The sequence below is a fragment of the Trachypithecus francoisi genome, unplaced genomic scaffold (assembly GCF_009764315.1).
Source record: "Trachypithecus francoisi isolate TF-2019V2 unplaced genomic scaffold, Tfra_2.0 Lachesis_group1, whole genome shotgun sequence".
Taxonomy (NCBI): domain Eukaryota; kingdom Metazoa; phylum Chordata; class Mammalia; order Primates; family Cercopithecidae; genus Trachypithecus; species Trachypithecus francoisi.
In genome coordinates, this window is record NW_022681454.1 from 21,648,842 (window position 1) to 21,668,755 (window position 19,914).

At 38.2% G+C, this 19,914-nt stretch overlaps 1 protein-coding gene across 1 annotated transcript in view; it reads right to left on the bottom strand.

The window, feature by feature from the left end:
* The window catches only part of ADGRA3 (adhesion G protein-coupled receptor A3), a 137,175-nt gene that overhangs the window by 47,703 nt on the left and 69,558 nt on the right, over positions 1-19,914 (bottom strand). The window contains exons 5-10 of the mRNA XM_033213892.1: positions 14,479-14,550; positions 12,008-12,168; positions 9,730-9,943; positions 4,736-4,900; positions 2,452-2,653; positions 1,327-1,482 (exon numbers count right to left, since the gene is read on the bottom strand). Coding sequence (XP_033069783.1) covers positions 1,327-1,482; positions 2,452-2,653; positions 4,736-4,900; positions 9,730-9,943; positions 12,008-12,168; positions 14,479-14,550 — 970 coding nt within the window. The remainder of the gene's footprint in view (positions 1-1,326; positions 1,483-2,451; positions 2,654-4,735; positions 4,901-9,729; positions 9,944-12,007; positions 12,169-14,478; positions 14,551-19,914) is intronic.

The window sequence follows — 19,914 nt, forward strand, 5'->3', positions numbered from 1 at the left end:
CTGCACGTATATGACCAGATGGCCCGAAGCAAGTGAAGAATCACAAAAGAAGTGAAAATGGCCTGTTCCTGCCTTAACTGATGACATTCCACCACAAAAGAAGTGAAAATGGCCAGTCCCTGCCTTAACTGATGACATTACCTTGTGAAATTCCTTCCCCTGGCTCATAATGGCTCAAAAGCTCCCCCACTGAGCACTTTGTGACCCCCCACCCCAGCCCGCCAGAGAACCACTCCCCTTTGACTGTAATTTTCTTTTACCTACTCAAATCTTATAAAACGGCCCAGGCCCCACCCCATCTCCCTTTGCTGAATCTCTTTTCGGACTCAGCCGGTCTACACCCAGGTGATTAAAAAGCTTTATTGCTCACCCAAAGCCTGTTTGGTGGTCTCTTCACAGGGACACAAGTGAAATAAACTGTGCTTGTCAATTTTTTTCCCCAAAAAAATATCATATGGACAATCATATCATGGCTTCAATGCGGTCCCGTCAGGTCAAAATACGCCACTTTTAGAATTCACTGCATTTTTAAAACTTATATATTCCAATCATTTTGAATTTCAAAAAAGTACCTAAATAGCCTCTCATTTCTCTAAGACACTACAAGGACAATTAAAAGGAATTTACTACAAGATCTGGGTGACTAAAACTCCCGTTACAAAAGATGAGCGCAAGGGTGTGTGGAGAAGAGAAATCCAGCAGGCTGAGCTAAGCAGCCCTGCCTAAGCCACAGCGTGGAGGCAGAACACTGCTTTCTCACCAGTGACCTCTGCTACATCTCTGGACCTTAATGTCCAAGAACTGAGAGCTCACCTCTCCTGGTCCCAGTAACAAACAGGTCATTATAAGAGAAGAGGCAGGGCCGGGCGCGGTGGCTCAAGCCTGTAATCCCAGCACTTTGGGAGGCCGAGACGGGCGGATCACGAGGTCAGGAGATCGAGACCATCCTGGCTAATACGGTGAAACCCCGTCTCTACTAAAAAATACAAAAAACTAGCCGGGCGACGAGGCGGGCGCCTGTAGTCCCAGCTACTCGGGAGGCTGAGACAGGAGAATGGCGTGAACCCGGGAGGCGGAGCTTGCAGTGAGCTGAGAGCCGGCCACTGCACTCCAGCCTGGGTGGCAGAGCAAGACTCCGTCTCAAAAAAAAAAAAAAAAAAAAAAAAAAGAGAAGAGGCAGAAGTATCACAAAATTCTGGAAATTTAAAAGCGTGCTTTTAGTTCAAATATGACAAACATAAACAGGCCTTAAAATAAACAGATTGAATTCTGTCACACTACCAATTGTTGACACTGTGTGCTACAAATTTGAATTTAGAAAAGTACCTCTTTTGATTTTTCCTCTTTGGTAAATCTTCCAAATTTTTCAATCATTTCTGCCACAAATATAACATCCATTTTGTCAGAGAAGTTGGCTGCTTCCACAGTGTAAGCCAGTAACTGTCGAGCTGTTGCCACAGCATTGGTAAGATTGAGAGGCATCTACATGTCAAAGGCAAAAATGATCAACAAAATGGTCATTAGCAAAATGATCAACACAATCCTGACATTTTAACTCTGCATTTCAAAACAGCAATGAATTAAACCACTTTATTATTTACTCATCATGGCCTTCTTAAAATGCTTTACAAATCTAAGAAAATTGGAATTTTAATGGAAACTCACTGGAGGGAAATTTTTTCAAGCTTGGAGTGAAATACAGTAATACATAAAAATACATGAGGTTAACATGTTGCACCATCTATCTCTTCTCTGCCTATCCAAATTCTACACATACCTCAATCCCAATTGCTTAATAAAGCCTTTCCTGAGAATTCCTGCTGGGAGTGATCAGTACCTCCCTTGGAACTCCTACTGCATAAGAGTCCGAACTACTTATTTGGCACTTACCTTTTCTGCCATGCACTGCCAGTAATGTTTTACATTTGTTTATCTACTGACTCTAACACTGACTTAGCACCTAACATTGCAAAAGGATTTTTACCAGGTGCTAAGGGGCAAAAGAAAATACATTACACAAAAGCCATCTTCCACTTGCTTATAGTCTGGTAAGGTTTAAAAAGATGCATAGAAGCAAAGATAACAAAAAGCACGTGAGTAGTTCAAGTATTCTAAGCAATCGCTTTCAACAAAGTGATTATAAAAGGAATCCAAGAGGTGGCTTTCAGTGTGAATTCGAAGGATGGTTAGGATTCTGTCTGGTGGATACAGATTTAAAAATATATTCAAACAAAGGCACAAAGGGAGACGGTGACTGGAAAGGACGGATTCCGTAGAGGGCCTTGACTAGTGGTTAAGACAGACCTGATCCTGAAGACAGTTAAGTCAACTAAAGTAAAAACACCAAATCCTTATGTTTTGCCTAGTATTTAAAAAAAAAAACCTTATGTATTTGGTGTGAATACCATGTTTTCTCCACAACCCAAGTAAACTTGAAGACTTTCTAGTTACCTGATTAAACATATAAAGAACTCTAGTGACATCATTTGCATATTGGCAGCGAGAATAATCATCATCTGCCCAAAAGCCACCTCTATCACATCTGCGCCAAGCTTTTCTCTCATCCTGTGGGTTGCCGGGATATATCCCACTGCCATGGGTGTTCCGCGTACACTGTAGATATGCAGTAATGCCCGCCAACGTTCTGGGCCATCTAGAGATGAAGACAAAATAGTACAAGAAAATCTAAATGACACAGGTACATCAAGAATAATAATAGCAGATAAAAAAATCAAAGATAAAACATGTCATGTCAATACAACCTTGACACGGGTCATCAAAACTGGGCTGGGAGAAACCTTTGTTATTTGAGCTCTATGTCTCCAAGACTGAGAATGAAATTCAACATGTTTAATACAGGTTACCGTTGATGCTCATCACAGGAACCACTAAATTACAGTATCAGTCACACCAAAATAGAATTCATTTCAAAAACCACACAAATATATCAAGCAACACTAAACGAAAACTTATCAATGCAGTGGGAATTTAATTGCATAGTATCTTAAGGAGTGTTAAAAGATAATTCATTGATCTATAAACATTTAATTGCTCTATTTTTTAAAATGTAAAGCAATCAAAACTATGAAAAAATAGAAAATCTACCATAAATAGTAAATATCATATTAGGATTATTTGATAAAAGATGTTAAATATAACAAAATTACCAAATATCATATATAACACTTAAAAGCATGTATTCTAAATAATATTATAGATCAATACTTAATCTACATAAAAGACTTATCCATTGGCAATAATAAATGTTGATTTCCATATATTGATGTCAAGAATCATTTTTATAAAAAGAGCAATGGCGAATTAGCTGAGATAAAGATGTTATTATTGCTTCTTTGCTTTGGATTTAAAAGATTAACACCGAAGGGTTTTCCCACCCTTGAAACACTGAGGTTACAGGCAGGAAGGAGGTGACAACTGAACCCATCAGAGACAATGCAAACTGGGTAATAAACGATCTTTCTGCTGCTTCAAAGAATAACATATTTCCCTTTGTTTATATCAACTATAAACTCATTTTTTAAATCCCTGAACACAAATAAGATCAAGTAAATAAGATATTTAAAGATGTTTCAAAGCACCTTTGAAAGTAAAGAGAGTTTAAGGTAAAAGCTGTCGTCTCCTGCAAATCCTAAACTTTCTACTAAAATAAATACATAAATAACTCCCTTTGCTTAGATTAACAGAGCTCAACAAACCCCACCTGGGATTCCATGGCTCCCCAAGTTTCAGGCTACCCAACAGCTTTCATTTCCCAAAGTCCTTCTTGCTTGATTTCCAGAAGAACTGAACAAGGGGAGAAAATCAGATATGTGTTTCTTCTAATTATGATGCCTACTGAACTGCCAGTAGTGAAAAGTACCTGAGCAATATAAAACCTTCCAAGGTTCATCTATAAAAGGGCCATTGCAGGGGGCAAAAAACACAGAAAAAACCTTACTTAACCTGTTTGAATTTTGTACTCTTTTACCAGAGTATCTCAAATGTTTCCCTAAGGCAATGGCTGTTACACAACAAAACCATTTGTTAAAAATGACTCTACTTTCAGAGATTCTTAAATCAACAGGTCTGAGATAAAGTTCAAGCACCCCTTTTGTTCCTCTCCATAAGTGACTCTGAAATCATTCTTGTCAGGCCTCTGAGTCCAGGTCAAGCCATCGCATCCCCTGTGACTTGCATGTATATGCCCAGATGGCCTGAAGTAACTGAAGAATCACAAAAGAAGTACAAATGCCCTGCCCCCCCTTAACTGATGACATTCCACCACAAAAGAAGTGAAAATGGCCCTCCTTGCCTTAAGTGATGACATTACCTTGTGAAAGTCCTTTTCCTGGCTCATCCTGGCTCAAAACGCTCCCCCACTGAGCACCTTGTAACCCCCACTCCTGCCTGTCGGAGAACAACCCCCCTTTGACTGTAATTTTCCTTTATCTACCCAAATCCTATAAAACGGCCCCACCCTTATCTCCCTTCGCTGACTCTCTTTTCGGACTCAGCCCGCCTGCACCCAGGTGATTAAAAAGCTTTATTGCTCCCACGAAGCCTTTGCGGTGGTCTCTTCACACGGACGCACATGACAATTATTCTAAAGGGGAGTCCTCAGACATGCACAGTTCTCAAATTTTGTTACTCAGGATAGGAAACCAATAATGTGTCTTAGACAACAGAAGGATCTGGGGCAAATGAAACTTTTCCCAGTATTTTCCACGACACTGACCTGAAATCACCTTTGTTGTTTACCACCCTCTCTGGAGGACAGTACTGTGCAGAACTCTCCAGTACCACAATATCCACAGTCCTCGTATTATTCCCACGTTTGGTCTGGACATGACAGCCCCAATTTCCAGTAGATCCAGCCTGAATATTAGAAATGGTTAGGGCACTGCATAAAGAAAGATTTTAAAAAGAGAGAAAACAGAATTAGGCAAAAAAGGAGACAACAAGGGGTCTCGATCATTCACTTAGCAAATAGTTTTGAATGCATATTGTGAGGTAAGCACTTGCTACATAAAAATGAATTTAAAAGATGACTCCTTCCTTTAAATCTTTCAATGTTGAGGCAAAAAAGGAAAGAGATCTTTAAAATACACGATCAGGGCAGTAAGAGACATATGAATCAAATGCAATGCTATACAATGCATGAGAATTCTCCTTGCAGAAACAGGGAGAGCAGAACACTTTACAGAACAGGAATGGCAAGCTATCCCAGCACTCAGGGTGGCAGGAGTTCAAGACCAGCCTGGCCTTCAAGATCAGCCTGGCGAAACCCCGTCTACACTAAAAATATTGTAAAAAGTTAGCCAGGTGTTGTGGCGCACGCTTGTAATCCCGGCTGCTTGGGAGGCTGAGTGAGGCTGGAGGATGGCTTGAACTCAGGAGGCAGAGGTTACAGTGAGCCAAGAGAGCACCACTGCACTCCAGCCTGGGTGACAGAGCAAGTCTCTGTCTCACAAAAAAAAAAAAAAAAAAGGAATGGCAAGCCCAAAGGCAGAAACATCTTCGTACATTCTTTAGCAAAACTTGGAGAAGTTTCCAAGTCACATCTCCCTTTTCACAGATTCTGAAGAAAATATTCAAATGTGAAAAAAGATTACTGCCATGCACGGTGGCTCACTCCTGTAATCCCAGCACTTTGGGAGGCCGAGGCAGGCAGATCACACGGTCAGGAGATCGAGACCATCCTGGCTAACACGGTGAAACCCCGTCATTACTAAAAATACAAAAAATTAGCTGGGCGTGCTGGGGGACGCCTGTAGTCCCAGCTACTGGGGGGACTGAGACAGGGGAATGGCGTGAACCCGGGAAGTGGAGCTTGCAGTGAGCCGAGATTGTGCCACCGCACTCCAGCCCATGCAACAGAGCGAGACTCCATCTCAAAAAATAAAAAGAAAAGAAAAGGGCCGGGCGCGGTGGCTCAAGCCTATAATCCCAGCACTTTGGGAGGCCGAGACAGGCGGATCACGAGGTCAGGAGATCAAGACCATCCTGGCTAACACAGTGAAACCCCGTCTCTACTAAAAAATACAAAAAACTAGCCGGGCGAGGTGGCGGGCGCCTGTAGTCCCAGCTACTCGGGAGGCTGAGGCAGGAGAATGGCGTAAACCCGGGAGGCGGAGCTTGCAGTGAGCTGAGATCCGGCCACTGCACTCCAGCCCGGGCGACAGAGCCAGACTCCGTCTCAAAAAAAAAAAAGAAGATTATGATTTTACATAATTAAGAAAATGTTTAAGATAAAATATAAAGGGTTACACTAAAAACAAACTAACTACCTCTCTAAAAAGATTTAGTAAATGACCGATTAATACTTTCACAAAAGGTTTCCATGTTAAGATATATTTCAATTCATAAAACAGCTGTATTTCTAAATAGCTGTCAGTAAATCCAATTTCCAAGATGAAATCATAATTCTCTTATATAAAACCTATTAATTAAGGAGCAAATGTCAGAGCCTTCAATTAATCTTTATTTTCCCCACAGGACCCAGTATGCGTTGTTGTTATGTATACACAAATGGTAAGAAATAATTAGACAGAAAGTATGTATCATTTTAATTAACTTACAAAATTATGTCTTGAAGTAAATACACATTTGTCCAGTCTCCTAAATCATTGATGGCTACAGCAAATTGTTCTAGTAAAGGCTCAAGACACTTTTATACTATGAATCATCAAAGATAATGTTTATTGTCTTTACTAAGTTAGAAAAATAAACACATTGTAATTAATATTTTTAAAATAGAGTGACACAAAAGAGTTTGATATTAAATTTAACTTTGTCCAACATTCTACTTTATAAGGCTTTACTGAACTAGGAAGAAGTATATTCTGGCAATGAAAATCATTCCTTAATCCAGAAGTTCCCAAACACTGTCTTATTTCACAGAACCTTCACTGACATGGTAACTTTTTCATGGTGCCCCCCACCAGCTCAAAAAAAATGCCTATGGTGGGTTCTATTACTAAATTAAATCCCCCAAATGTCTATCTATATTCAAATACTTTAGTAGCCATTTGAAAAAAGTAACACACATAAATTTGAAATAAAATTTTTATTGTATTCTTAAATAACCTCAACTACTTCTTAACGAAATATGTGTTCCTGTTGGACACTCTAAAATTAATCTAACCTCAGACTTGGATCAGACAATGATGCTCATTTCTTGTTCTACAATGACTTTTACACACAGTACTTGCTTTGTACCACAGTAACTGCCCAAAGTCCAGCATCCCAAAGTATGACACTATAATGGAGTGTTTCTAGTTTTCTTACTACATTTTTCCCCTTCAATCTCCAAATCTGTAAATGTTTCCTGGATAACTTTTAGCAATACTTTTAATGTCTAAAACCAATCACTGGAATAAAATTTCCAGGAATCCTCAAGGCAGCAAATTTGGAGATTTAAAAAGAAAGAAGTAGCTTCAATTTTAACTCTTAAGAAAAATACTGTTTCTTACTGATGAAGAATCAAAGACATGGGGAGATCAATGAAAAATCAATAGAAATCTCAGATTAATCAATGCAATAACCACATATTTCTTTCTTCTATTATTCTGGGGCAAAATCTAGGTAAAGAACTGTCTCGGTCTTCACATGAAAGATTTTCACATTAGTCCAATGTGCCTACCAAAAAAAATGTTAGGCTAACTTGCTATCCTTAGAATTAACTTTTTTTGCATTGCTATACATAATTTAAATTTAAGCATGACTTGCAGAAATAGACTTATACAGTAAATCTACTTACTTTATAGTCAAATAATTTAGAGTTCTAAATTAATCAAAGCTTTTACATTGAAAACGGTTCTACTTTTAAAACTTTACTGTTGAATTATACATCAATTATTATCTGTTTATACAGTAAACTGCTTCGTGTACAATGTGATGAATTCTGACATACGTATAGGCATGTGAAATTATCACTACAGTAAAACTAGTGTAACAATATATCATTTCCAATGATTAATCTTATCCCCTAATAAGGGAATTCTGCTTCCAGTAATCACCGAGTAGCTCATATTAAATCACCCTTTCCACAGCTAACAATTATATGTCCCTGACAAATTATAAAATTACAATCATTTGAACACATGAAGATTGATCAAAAGCAGGCAATAACAGAAGAGGAGTTGATATGAGAAACAAGGGTTTTTGGCACTGGGAAGTAACTAGGAGAATTTTTTTAATGGCTTTTGCCCAAGGGTAGGCCTCACTCAAATAGAAACTTACAATCTTATTGACTTAAAAAATCGAAGACAGAGGTACAAAGAAGTCAGGCTGGAAGCCTAAACTACTATGTATAAAATGCACAAAGGTCTCTTACTGATCCTGAACTACACTTGCAGGCAGGGCAGAAACCAAGACTTTAGCTTCTGCCTACCAGAGCGGACAGAGCTAGGAGTTAGTTCAGCCAAGCTAACTACCTGACCAAACAAAAGTTAGCTCTCTTCAGGGGAATACAACAGAACCCAGAGTCAGAGGTTGGCAGACTTTTTCTTCAATGGCCAGACAGTAAATATTTCAGGCTTTGCTGGCTACGAAGCAATATTAAGAATATTATGTAGGTAATTATGTAACCATCTGAAATGTAACCACTTAAAAATATAAACAACATTCTTAGTTTATGGGCTCAGCAGGCCAGATTTGGTTCATAGGCTGTACTTTGCCAACCTCTCCTCCACAGCAATTCATTCATAATGTCGAGTCTATAACCCAAAACTGTCAGACATATGAACAGTATTTTTTTAAAAAGAAGAAAATATGAACCATATTTAACAGCAAAGCAGCCAGTAGCGATAACCACAAAATGACCCACATGTTGGAATTAGCAGGAAAGGATTTAAAAGCATCTACTCTAAATGTTATAAGATATAAATGAAAATGTGCTTCCAGTAGACACGAAATCTCAAGAAAAATTATAAAATAGCCGACTGCGTAAGTCTTGAATCTCAACTCAGAGAACCCCTGAGATTTGAATGTCAACTCAGAACCTTTAGTTTTTCAGTAATATTTCATAGCACTCCTACAAGTTTGCTGTGATGTTACCCTAGGAGGCCCTGGCAGAGAGTCTGACAACTGTAGCTCTACTGAAATCAAAATATAAGCCAAGTTCTAGGTAGGTGGAAAGAAAGAAGAAAGTGAGCAGAAAACTCAATGTCTAAAGGTAAAAATTTTACCAAAGTAAAATATCTGGTAAGTGATAATATCATATATATTCTTAGTCTATTATACTTTATAAAGTTCATTTGAATTATTTTGGTATTCATACCAATCATGAGGTTGATAGTTCAGAGGTTATATTCTTTTATACTAGTAGGTGGAGAAGGTAAGTATCTTAAAATATTGTATCAGTCAATATTTTGACTAGAGTCAATATCAGGTGATTACTAAAAGAGAAAATATAAGTTTAGCAGCAGGAAATAGTTGGAAATTAGGTTTAGCACTAAAAGTTTACATTTTTCCTCCAAAAACTTTTAAAAAGTCTCCAATTTCTGAAGTTTCTCTTTGAAATTAAGGCTTTTCTTTAAAAACTGGATGAAAAGATGGCTATTTAATTTTAGAAGATGAATAAGAACCAGAAAAAGGAAATGCCAGATGTTTGCATTTTTAAATACAAGAAGATGAAATATTAATTCAAATTCCACTAAACACTGCAACTCCAAAAGGATAAATAAAATAAACAGGCACAATTCTTCATTAAAAAAAAAAAAAGTTTACCTTGCAATCAAGGAGCAGTTGTGAATCATGTTCTTTTCAACAAAAATACCTTGCGATTCATCAGTTTCAACTATTCTCCCGTCCTGATACCACAACACTTGCATGTCCTGATCAATATATGAAGCCATGCACTGGAAAGGAAGGCTGTCTCCTTCAAACACAACTTGGCGATGAGATGGAGTCATGTAGAAGGATGGCAATTCAAGCGGAGGGTCTAGAGACAGTCAAAGATTCAGTAAACAAATACTGTTTCCAAACACCATAATTAAAAGTTACAGAAATTCTAGGCAAAATTATAAAAACAGAACAACAAATATTCCTCAGTAACCAGCATGCTAATGCTAACATCAACCAGGCTGCTACTGAGTTTAGTGGTAACAGATAAAAACGAAATTTAAAAGAAACAATTTCATACTCAGTTCTGACATTTAGAGTTATTCCTCTTCAGGGGCATCACAAGAGTATCAGATGATTACAGAAATGAACTAAAAGAACAAGCTGTGCTCTAGAAAATGGCATCAGTGATAAGTAAATGCTGATATTTACAACTTTAAAATACACTTTGGAGACTACATTACCTTTGATTACAACACAGGTTTTTGGCTGTAAAACTAATGCATGTTCATTGCAGAAAAATCAGAACATTTGAAGAAAACAGGAAAAACCAGTATTTTAAGATCCCATATACTGTAAACAGTTTTTAATCAGATTTTTCCTTTCAGTCAGAAAAATAAAATATTTTAAAAATATGTACAAAAATGTACACAAATGACATTGATTCATTAAAAGACTTTTAAATATGTAGTTCATTTTTCTAACATGACAATTCTACTTTTAGCAGTAGTGTATCCTATAGAAAATATGCAAAAATGCATACAAAGAAATTAGTCCTTCCATTATTTATGAAGCATGAAACTATTAACGAGCTATACATGCTGTAACAGAGAAGTTGTTAACTATGGCTTCATCTATACAATGGGTTGATATGCATCTATTTTAAATAAGAAAATGCGTTTACATTAATTCAACTTTAAAAAGGTTATAAAATATCATTAGAGTATAACGATATTTTTGTTAAAAAATAGAAAAAAGTCATAGAAGATGATACAAAAAGGTCTTAACACTAGCTATCTTTCAGTCATGAACATAAACATGGTCTTTGTTTCTCTGCTTTTATTTTCTTTGCACAAATCTTAATTTTCATTCAGTGAGCGTATTTTACTTGTGGTACAACAACAATAATAAAGAGAAAAGGAAAAAAATATGATACATTATTTCCAAACAAAGACGAAACTGGGACCTCCCCCCACCATTTTAGGACTGTTTTTGTTTTATGGGGTTGTGTGTGTAGGAGTGTTTTTTTGTGTGTTTTTCATTTAACACGTGGCAAATATGTTATTTCCCTCATTTCCTCAGATATTCTTCAAAATCATGATTTTCAATAGCTGCATTTACTGAATGGATATGTCACAAGTAATTAAACCAATCCCCTATTTTTGAGAATTTAAGATATGCTTATACACAGAGTCTGAAGATTGACATACAAAGCTGATCATTTCCTAAGAATTAACTGTAAGATAGAGAATTACTAGATCTAACTGTATCAGTTTTTTGTTTTTTTTTGAGATGGAGTTTCACTTTTTTCACCCATGCTGGAGTGCAATGGCGCAAGCTCCGCTCACTGAAACCTCCACCTCCGGGGTTTAAGCAATTCTCCTGCCTCAGCCTCCCAAGTAGCTGGGACTACAGTCACCTGCCACTATGCTCAGCTAATTTTTGTAGTTTTAGTAGAGACAGGGTTTCACCATGTTGTCCAGGCTAGTCTCAAACTCCTGACCTCAGGTGATCTGCTGGGATTACAGGTGTGAGCCACCATGCCCTGCCTGTATCAGTCTTTTAAGAACATTGAAACATGTTGCTTCAAAAAGACTGTATCATTCACATTCCCATCCACACACAGGATGTATGCATCCTGAGATTGTGTTACTACAGACAAATTCATGAGTTGCCAACTGATGGAAAATCTGAAAATCTATTGTTTGAAATTGGTTTGCATAAAGAAAGTTGATGTGAACCTAAAAACAGCTACTACCTTAAAGACCAATTTAAAAAAAAGGCTTAATTGTTGGCATAAACTAAATATTATCAAATTCATAACGATTAATGGCTGCATACTAGTTCTGTCCAAGTATAAAGAGAATCTTACAATTTGTCAAGAAAAACATGGTAGAAAGTCAAAATATGGTAAACGCTTTCTCAGTTTGGATTTCTCCCTTACCGCATGTCAACAGCTCCTGCTTCACGCCTGTGACTGGTTGGGCCTGCAGTGACTTAGGATAAACACACCTGGTATCCCGTACTGTGATGTTCCTCTCCTTTACCCAGCGATGCATCCACAGTATGTTACAGTCACACAAAAGATACTCAGTCTGGAATTCCCTGTAACATGCAAATACAACTTAAGAGATTATAGTGCATAAAATTAAATAGCACTTTTGTTTTATACTGGGTTACGTTTCTGGTGGCAAGCACAATACTGTTCACCCACACCACGCCTAAAGTACATTTCGTTGGCTAGCTACAGTTTCTCTCCAAGGAGCTGAATTGCAGAGTTTTGGACCCCAACCCTGTTCTTGCTGGTCCCTAGTTTCTGCTTTGGATGAAATCTGGTAGGCAAACAAAGACTCTTTGGCAGATATCCCTCTTCTATGCAACAAGCTACTGAACACCAGGGTTCTCTAGAATACCAAATCCCATTCCTTTTTGTCTAACAAGCTTCTACCCATTTATCATGAAGTGTGTGGCATTAATATTACATCTTGAAGCCATCCCCAATTTTCCAGCATCATTATCACATTCTTGTCCTAAATGCCTACCAACTCTGTTGATTTTGACAATGAAACAGCAACCTAAAGCAATATGGATTGTTTTCTGTGATGATATTCTGTATTTCTAACCAGACTGTGAGCTTCCCTAGGGTAGGAACTGTTTCTGATCCCTTTCTGCTATGCACCAAGTGACACCATAGATATTTACCAATGTAAGAGATAAAGACCCAACAAATCAAAAGCATACAAATAAGAATGCCTCAGCTTTGATACAAAAGATAGTAATGAAATGTCTTTATATGTGGCAAAAACCTTTATAATTTGGCACTTGGACACGAGAAGAAGAAAGGATAAACAGAGCTGAGATATAAGCACAAATCTCTTAAATAATATAATTACTAAGTGCTGACTATTCATGTGCCACGCATTTGCTAAGTCCAGCTCATAACAATAAATGCAGGACCCTGTTCCTGCCAATATAGGGGGCAACATATAATAGAAGAATCAAAATGTAAACATAGCTAAAATAGAATGCAATATGTTCTATAAAAATAAATCAACAAAGTGCAATAATGTTTAAGTGTGTGTGCTTCTAACACAGCTACAGTGTTGGCTCAGGGTTCACCTCATTCGTTTTGGCAAAAAAGAGTAAGGAAAAAAGAAAAGGGATCTGATGGAATACAGCATAGAAAATAAATTTAAACAACACCAGAAGGAGGATGTGACAGACTCCTAATTTCTAAGCACCATCTTCTGGTCAGTTCCTAACACTACCAGGTAAAAACACTGGCAATTTCTCCCATTTTGGGGATGAAAATACTTCCCACGTTCCTGCTACCCAGGGTCTCAAAACCCAGACTAGCTTTTGTCTTTTTTTATTTCCTAATCTTTGCAGAAATGGCTGACCTGAGCCCACTAAATATGCCAAAAGTAGATGTTTCTGCTTAAAGGTAGTCTTCTGGATAAGAATGGTAAGCGTGCCAAAAAGAGAAAGAAGATGGAGTATGAGCCAAAGTGACTTCAGAAGTACATACACATGCCTGCTATGATGGTGAGAAGCTGGTTACGGCTCCTAATACCTATTAGCTACATCCCAAGGAAGACTCCTAAATGAGATTTAAATGACAGGTATAGGAAAGGAAGAGAGATGAAAGGAGAAGTCAGAGTACATGGAAGAGAGGAATCAGGAGAGAAAAACTCTTTCCCTGGAAGAAAAACACTCAATCCCATAAATTACTCAATGAAAACCTGAAAAACATTATATTTAACTGTAATTCCAATAAAATTAGGATAATTTATAGTCTGAGATATGTTAAGGTTTATCTGAAAATAGTTACTTGCAAAATAACTTCTATGCAATCTCTCAGTTAACAAAACCATCTGGGAAAAAAAAAAAAAAAAAAAACAATTCTAAAGCTACAAGAAATTGTGTAAATCAGAACTTAAACCGATTTCATAAAGCAGGCATTCTAAATAAACATCCCTACAAACATCAGTAATAAGCTGTAAATTTGATTTTAAGTGGAGGGTGGGGGTGGGTTTACAGGATAAAATTAAATTCCTAAAGTATAAAATATTCCTACAAATTCTTCATAGGAAGGGATATTTTATACTTTGGAAATTTAATTAGTCAAACAATGCAATATTTTATGATTTGAAAAAAAAGTCAAAAAGAAAAAATTACCAGTTTACTTACTCTAAATATAGATTAGAGTAATATGGTATCCTAAGGAGAAAACCGTTGTCCTAGTCTAAACCACATTATTCAGGCTTACTGTATGTTTTCTAATGTGAATGCAAGCTCTCAAGTGAGATTCTAACTTGACAAGATTGTCCTTATAAAGTCTCTGAAACCACATAATAAGTGTTTTTAATTTTCAAAGACATGAAAAGCAAAAAACAGAAAAAATGTTTTACTTACAAAGACCGTAATGAGGCAAGATAATCAAAAGTTCCTTGAGATAATGAAGAAAACAAATTCCCCGAAAGGTTTCTGAAAGACAGAAAACAATTCCACTTTTAAAAATACAACTGTCTATCATTTTATCCTATTCTGTATTTTCTAAGGCATCCTACAGTCATTAAATAATGTTACAAAGAAGTCATGAAAGTGTCAATGCTTACAAAGAGGGAGTGATTAGCAAATACTTCCTCCAAGGTTGAAGAAGAAAATTATTCTTCACCTTATACAAACTAGTAAACACAATTATTAAAAACACATTAATGCTAGATAAAAATTTTTCTGTCAAATATCAGGTGAACCTAAAAGGTACCCTACTGAATTCCCATTAGAATTACTCTAAGTGTTCACTCGCATCTAATTTAAGAAAGCAGCAAATAAAAATGTAAAAACAAATAGAAAATAAATAATTAAAACTTTAAAAAATAACAAAAGGAAAAGGATGGCCTCAATGACCAGCAGCAGTAGCGTACTAAACATGACTGAAAATCATGAGGAGAGCGGGATGAGTTCAGGGCTTAATATGAGAGACTGGGGATGGAACTCCATGCTGCTCTTGGGCAAATCACTTCTCTAGTCTATCTTGTGTCAACAGGCTTCAATACATAACCCGACTCTTGCAGCGTTCTGAATGAATGGAACTCAGAAACCCCTATTCTACAATGTGAGTAGTTTGTTACACCCAAAACAATTTGACCAAAGTATTTCTTCCATAATGGACTATGAGTTCTGGAGCTGGGTGGAGAAGGGCCTGTGTCTGTGTGCACTTCCGTGTACACTTGTAACATGCTGGAGTATAAATGGTGCTCAATAATTGCTCATTGCTCAGGATGTACACCTCACCTTCAGGGGACTTCTAACGCTAAAATGAGACTGAGTGCTCTGGAAAAATCGCATATGCCCAACCACCACAAGATCTGTTCTATGCCTGTTGTGATACCAAGAACAGGCAGAACTGAGACGTAGAGTTCTAGAAGTGAGGTGGGGGAAGAAACACGGCAGAGGATGGGATAGAAATCTGGAGTCCTGCAACTTCTCTGGAAGCTGGGCTGAATCCTTCATATGTGGGAGAGAGCGACCATCGGGCAGATGGATTTCCCAGTGGAGCTGGAGAAGAGAACTGATCAGGGAGGGGTCAGCTGCTCCTGGGACACCAGTAGCAACATATTCCTGGATGGGAAGACCTGGTATCACACAAGGGCCAACACTTTACAAATTAACCTACAATGGCCTTCAGCAAGAACAAGACTGGACTGGTTTTTATATTTTATAATTTTTTTGTAAGAAAAAGGCTGGATTCAATGATTCTCATAGAAGAAATACCTAGGAACTTAAACAGAAAAGAGTATTTTCAAATTGAAAGGAGGAAAGGGATGTCTTTTTTTTCTTTTTTTTTTTGACTTATCAGAGCAGATGCCAAATGTGAATTGTGAGAAAGGTATGCCCATGGCAGTATAAATCATAATAACATTTTAAGAAAATAAAAAATAGGCCGGGCGCGGTGGCTCAAGCCTGTAATCCCAGCACTTTGGGAGGCCGAGACGGGCGGATCACGAGGTCAGGAGATCGAGACCATCCTGGCGAACACGGTGAAACCCCGTCTCTACTAAAAAATACAAAAACCTAGCCGGGCGACGAGGCGGGCGCCTGTAGTCCCAGCTACTCGGGAGGCTGAGGCAGGAGAATGGCATGAACCCGGGAGGCGGAGCTTGCAGTGAGCTGAGAGCCGGCCACTGCACCCCAGCCTGGGCGGCAGAGCAAGACTCCGTCTCAAAAAAAAAAAAAAAAAGAAAGAAAAGAAAAGAAAAAATAAAAATCATTTTGGCTGGGCGCAGTGGCTCACGTCTGTAATCCCAGCACTTTGGGAGGGCCGAGGCAGGTGGATCACCTGAGGTCAGGAGTTTGAGAGCAGCCTGGCCAAAATGGTGAAATCCCATCTCTACTAAAAATATAAAAATTAGCCAGGTTGATGGTGTGTGCCTATAGTCCCTGCTACTTGGGAGGCTAAGGTGGGAGAATCGCTTAGAATCTGGGAAGCAGAGGTGACAGCGAACCAAGATGGTACCACTGCACTCCAGCCTGCGTAACAGAGTGAAATTTTGTCTCCAAAAAACAAACAAACAAAAAAATTGCATCTTACAGTAACCACTAGGTTCTAATATGCATATTATTAGATATTTCCCTTGGAAATCACAAAGGAAGGGATCACATTAGAGAAGGACATGGCATTTTCTCAGGAAATCCCAACGCAAACCAATTTTTCCTTGAGTGTTGGAACAGACTGCTATTTGTACAGCTGAACACAAGTGAAGTAATTAGCTTGGATTTGGGGGCCATAAAGAATGACACATATTTTAAAACATTACAATCACAGTCTAGCTCTGAGATGCTCACCAAATAAATATGTAAATAAATAAAACTAGAAGGGAGTCGAGAATGACAAGAGCAAAGTCACTGCTCCCCTATCATAATAAGCTCGTAGAAAGGAGCAGCAGGTGAGTTACCCGCCCACTCCACCCTTTATGCTGTTCTTTTTTATTTTATTATATTTTTTGAGACAAGTCTCACTCTGTTGCCCAGGATGGAGAGCAGTGGATGGAGTGCAGTGGCTCACTGCAACCTCTGCCTCCCGGCCTCCCGGGTTCAAGTGGATTCTCATGCCTCAGCCTCCAGAGTAGCTGGGATTACAGGTACATGCCACCAGGCCTGGCTAACTTTTGTATTTTTGGTAGGCACGAGGTTTCATCATGTTGGCCAGGCTGGTCTCGAACTCCTGACCTCAAGTGATCCACTCACCTCGGCCTTCCAAAGTGCCACTGTGACTGGCCATTGTTGTTTTACTCTCACTTAATTTGACTTTGTTTACTTATCTTTTGCTAACTAGATACATTTGAATTCCTAAGAGTTGCATGCGTATATGATGCATCATCTATTATACAGAAGCCTCTATCAGGGCAGACTTGGTAAAGGAGGGGAAAATGCAATTAAATGCAATCTCCATCTACAGAGGAATGACTAAGTTACAATCTGTTCTATACCTAGAATATTCTGTAGCCAATGACAAGCATGAACTAAATCAACATGTACTCTATTAAAAAGATGTTAATATGTTGGTAAATTATTTTTAAACTGAGTTGCCAGGTACAGAGCATTTTTAAAGCCCTGTATGTGTGTCTATGCATTTCTGAGTATAACAGAAGAAATATATATATATATATACCAGATCATTAATACAAGTTATCTCAGGATGATGCAACTGAAATGATGAAAAGAGATCTAATTTTTCCTTCATATGATTTTATTACTCAATAACAACCACTTTTTTGTATAAAGGAAGTTCTTTATACAAACATATTAGTTGTATATATGTATTTATATGCAAATACATACACACACAACACATGTTTGCATATAAAGGAAATTGTAAAGGGTAGTTCTTATAAATACATATATTTCTGATAGGAAAATATTAAAAGTATAATTCTTGAGGAAAATATACAGGTATTAGATTGCCCACAAAGAACAACTTGAAAAAATTTTGGTCTGTAGATCTCCTGACAGAGATTTTGATCTGTAGATCTCCTGACATTTCTCTGCAAATTAACTTCCTAAGTGAAGGACACAGGCTTCACAGAAGTCCATTATTGGCTCCCCGTTTGGTCTGCCAGTTACTTCCACTGTTACAGTGGGACAGAGTGAGAACCTTTGCAAGTAGGACTATACTGCTCTGAGATAGTTCAAGAGAACTTCTCCATCAGCAAAGGCAGAGATCAATATATAGAATTAATCCCCACCCCACCCATGTCTACTAAGGTCTCTGATACACTTAAAGAAAGGGTAGTTTTTTTAAAAAAAATGAATTCATAAATTTCCGAAGCCAAGACTCGATCAAAAATAAGAAATCTGGCTGAGAATGCCTAGGCTGTCCATCAAGGTCTCATCATCCCTTAGCCAAGGAAGCTGGCTAAGGGACCCACTCAGTTTGAGGTCCCCAGTTCAAGAGTTACCAGAGGAAACAGCTAGAACAGTGATCCACTCTAGAATTCCTTCTTTTTGTATACCTTCTCTTTCAGGTGGGAAATAGTAAGAGGAAGATCTCTGATTCCTAATCTAAGGAATGTACTGCATGCTCCATTCCTAATCATATTCTCTTTTCCACTCACTGGACTGAGAAAATGCCATTCTCTACATCTGAAATATGAGCTGTTATCAGCCTTCACAACCCGCATATGGCCTGGCTCAAGAGCTCAAATATCTGGGGACAGCAGCAGCCCATGCAAAACACTTAAAGTTTCCTGATCCACAGCTCTAGACCTGTGCCAACTCAAATTATGATAAGCAATGTCACTGCAATGCAATGCTGAGTGGTAGGAAGTTTCCTTAATTGTCATGTTGTTCTTTACAAGGTATTTAAAAGATGTAGGCCAGGTATACTGCTGTATATGCCACAGACTGCTCCATTTAGGAGATCCACAATAGGAATGATAGACAGTGGAGAATCACACGCATGAGGGGGTGGGAGGAAGGTGGATGATGAGAAATTACTTAATGGATATAATGTACATTATTCAGGTGATGGATACCTAAAAGCCCTGACTTGACCACCATGGAATCTATGCCTGTAACAAAACTGCACCTGTACCCCAGAAATCTATATAAAAATAAAAGTAAATCAAATTTAAAGGCCACTATCATCTATTATTACATGAACTATAAGATTATCTCAATCAAATCTCAAAGTGGGAAGCTTGGCAATGTTATTTTTATGTTTTAATGTGTTACTTGGATGATGTTCATTGTGTTCCGTGATGTATAAATTCTCACAACAGGTATAAGATAATTGGTAAAAATGTAAGAGACCACCCAAGTTCTAAACCTACCAAACATTTTAGTTCTTGACGAAGGAGGCAAAGGAAATACTAAGAAAACAGCAACCTGCCCTAACAGAAGCTCTGTCCCACCCAGCTCTTTTGCCTAAAGAACGTGTACTGATGTGTCAAATCCCTAGGCCAGAGCCAGAAATCAATCTAAAACTAAAATCAACAAAATAGTAGACTCCAGTTTACTATTTTGTTTTTCATTACTTTGGTCATAGCTGTCCAAAAAACATAACAAAAGTCTCCTTCACAGATGTATGATTTTGTCAATTCTAATGCAGTCCTCAAAAGTAAAAATACAGCCAGGCACTGTGGCTCACACCTGTAATCCCAGCACTTTGGGAGGCCGGGGCGGGTGGATCACGAGGTCAGGAGTCTAAGACCAGCCTGGCCAAGATGGCGAAACCCCATCTCTACTAAAAATACCAAAAAATTAGCCGGGCGTGGTGGCGGGCACCTGTAATGCCGGCTACTCACAAGGCTGAAGCAGAGAATGGCATGAACCCGGGAGGTAGAGGTT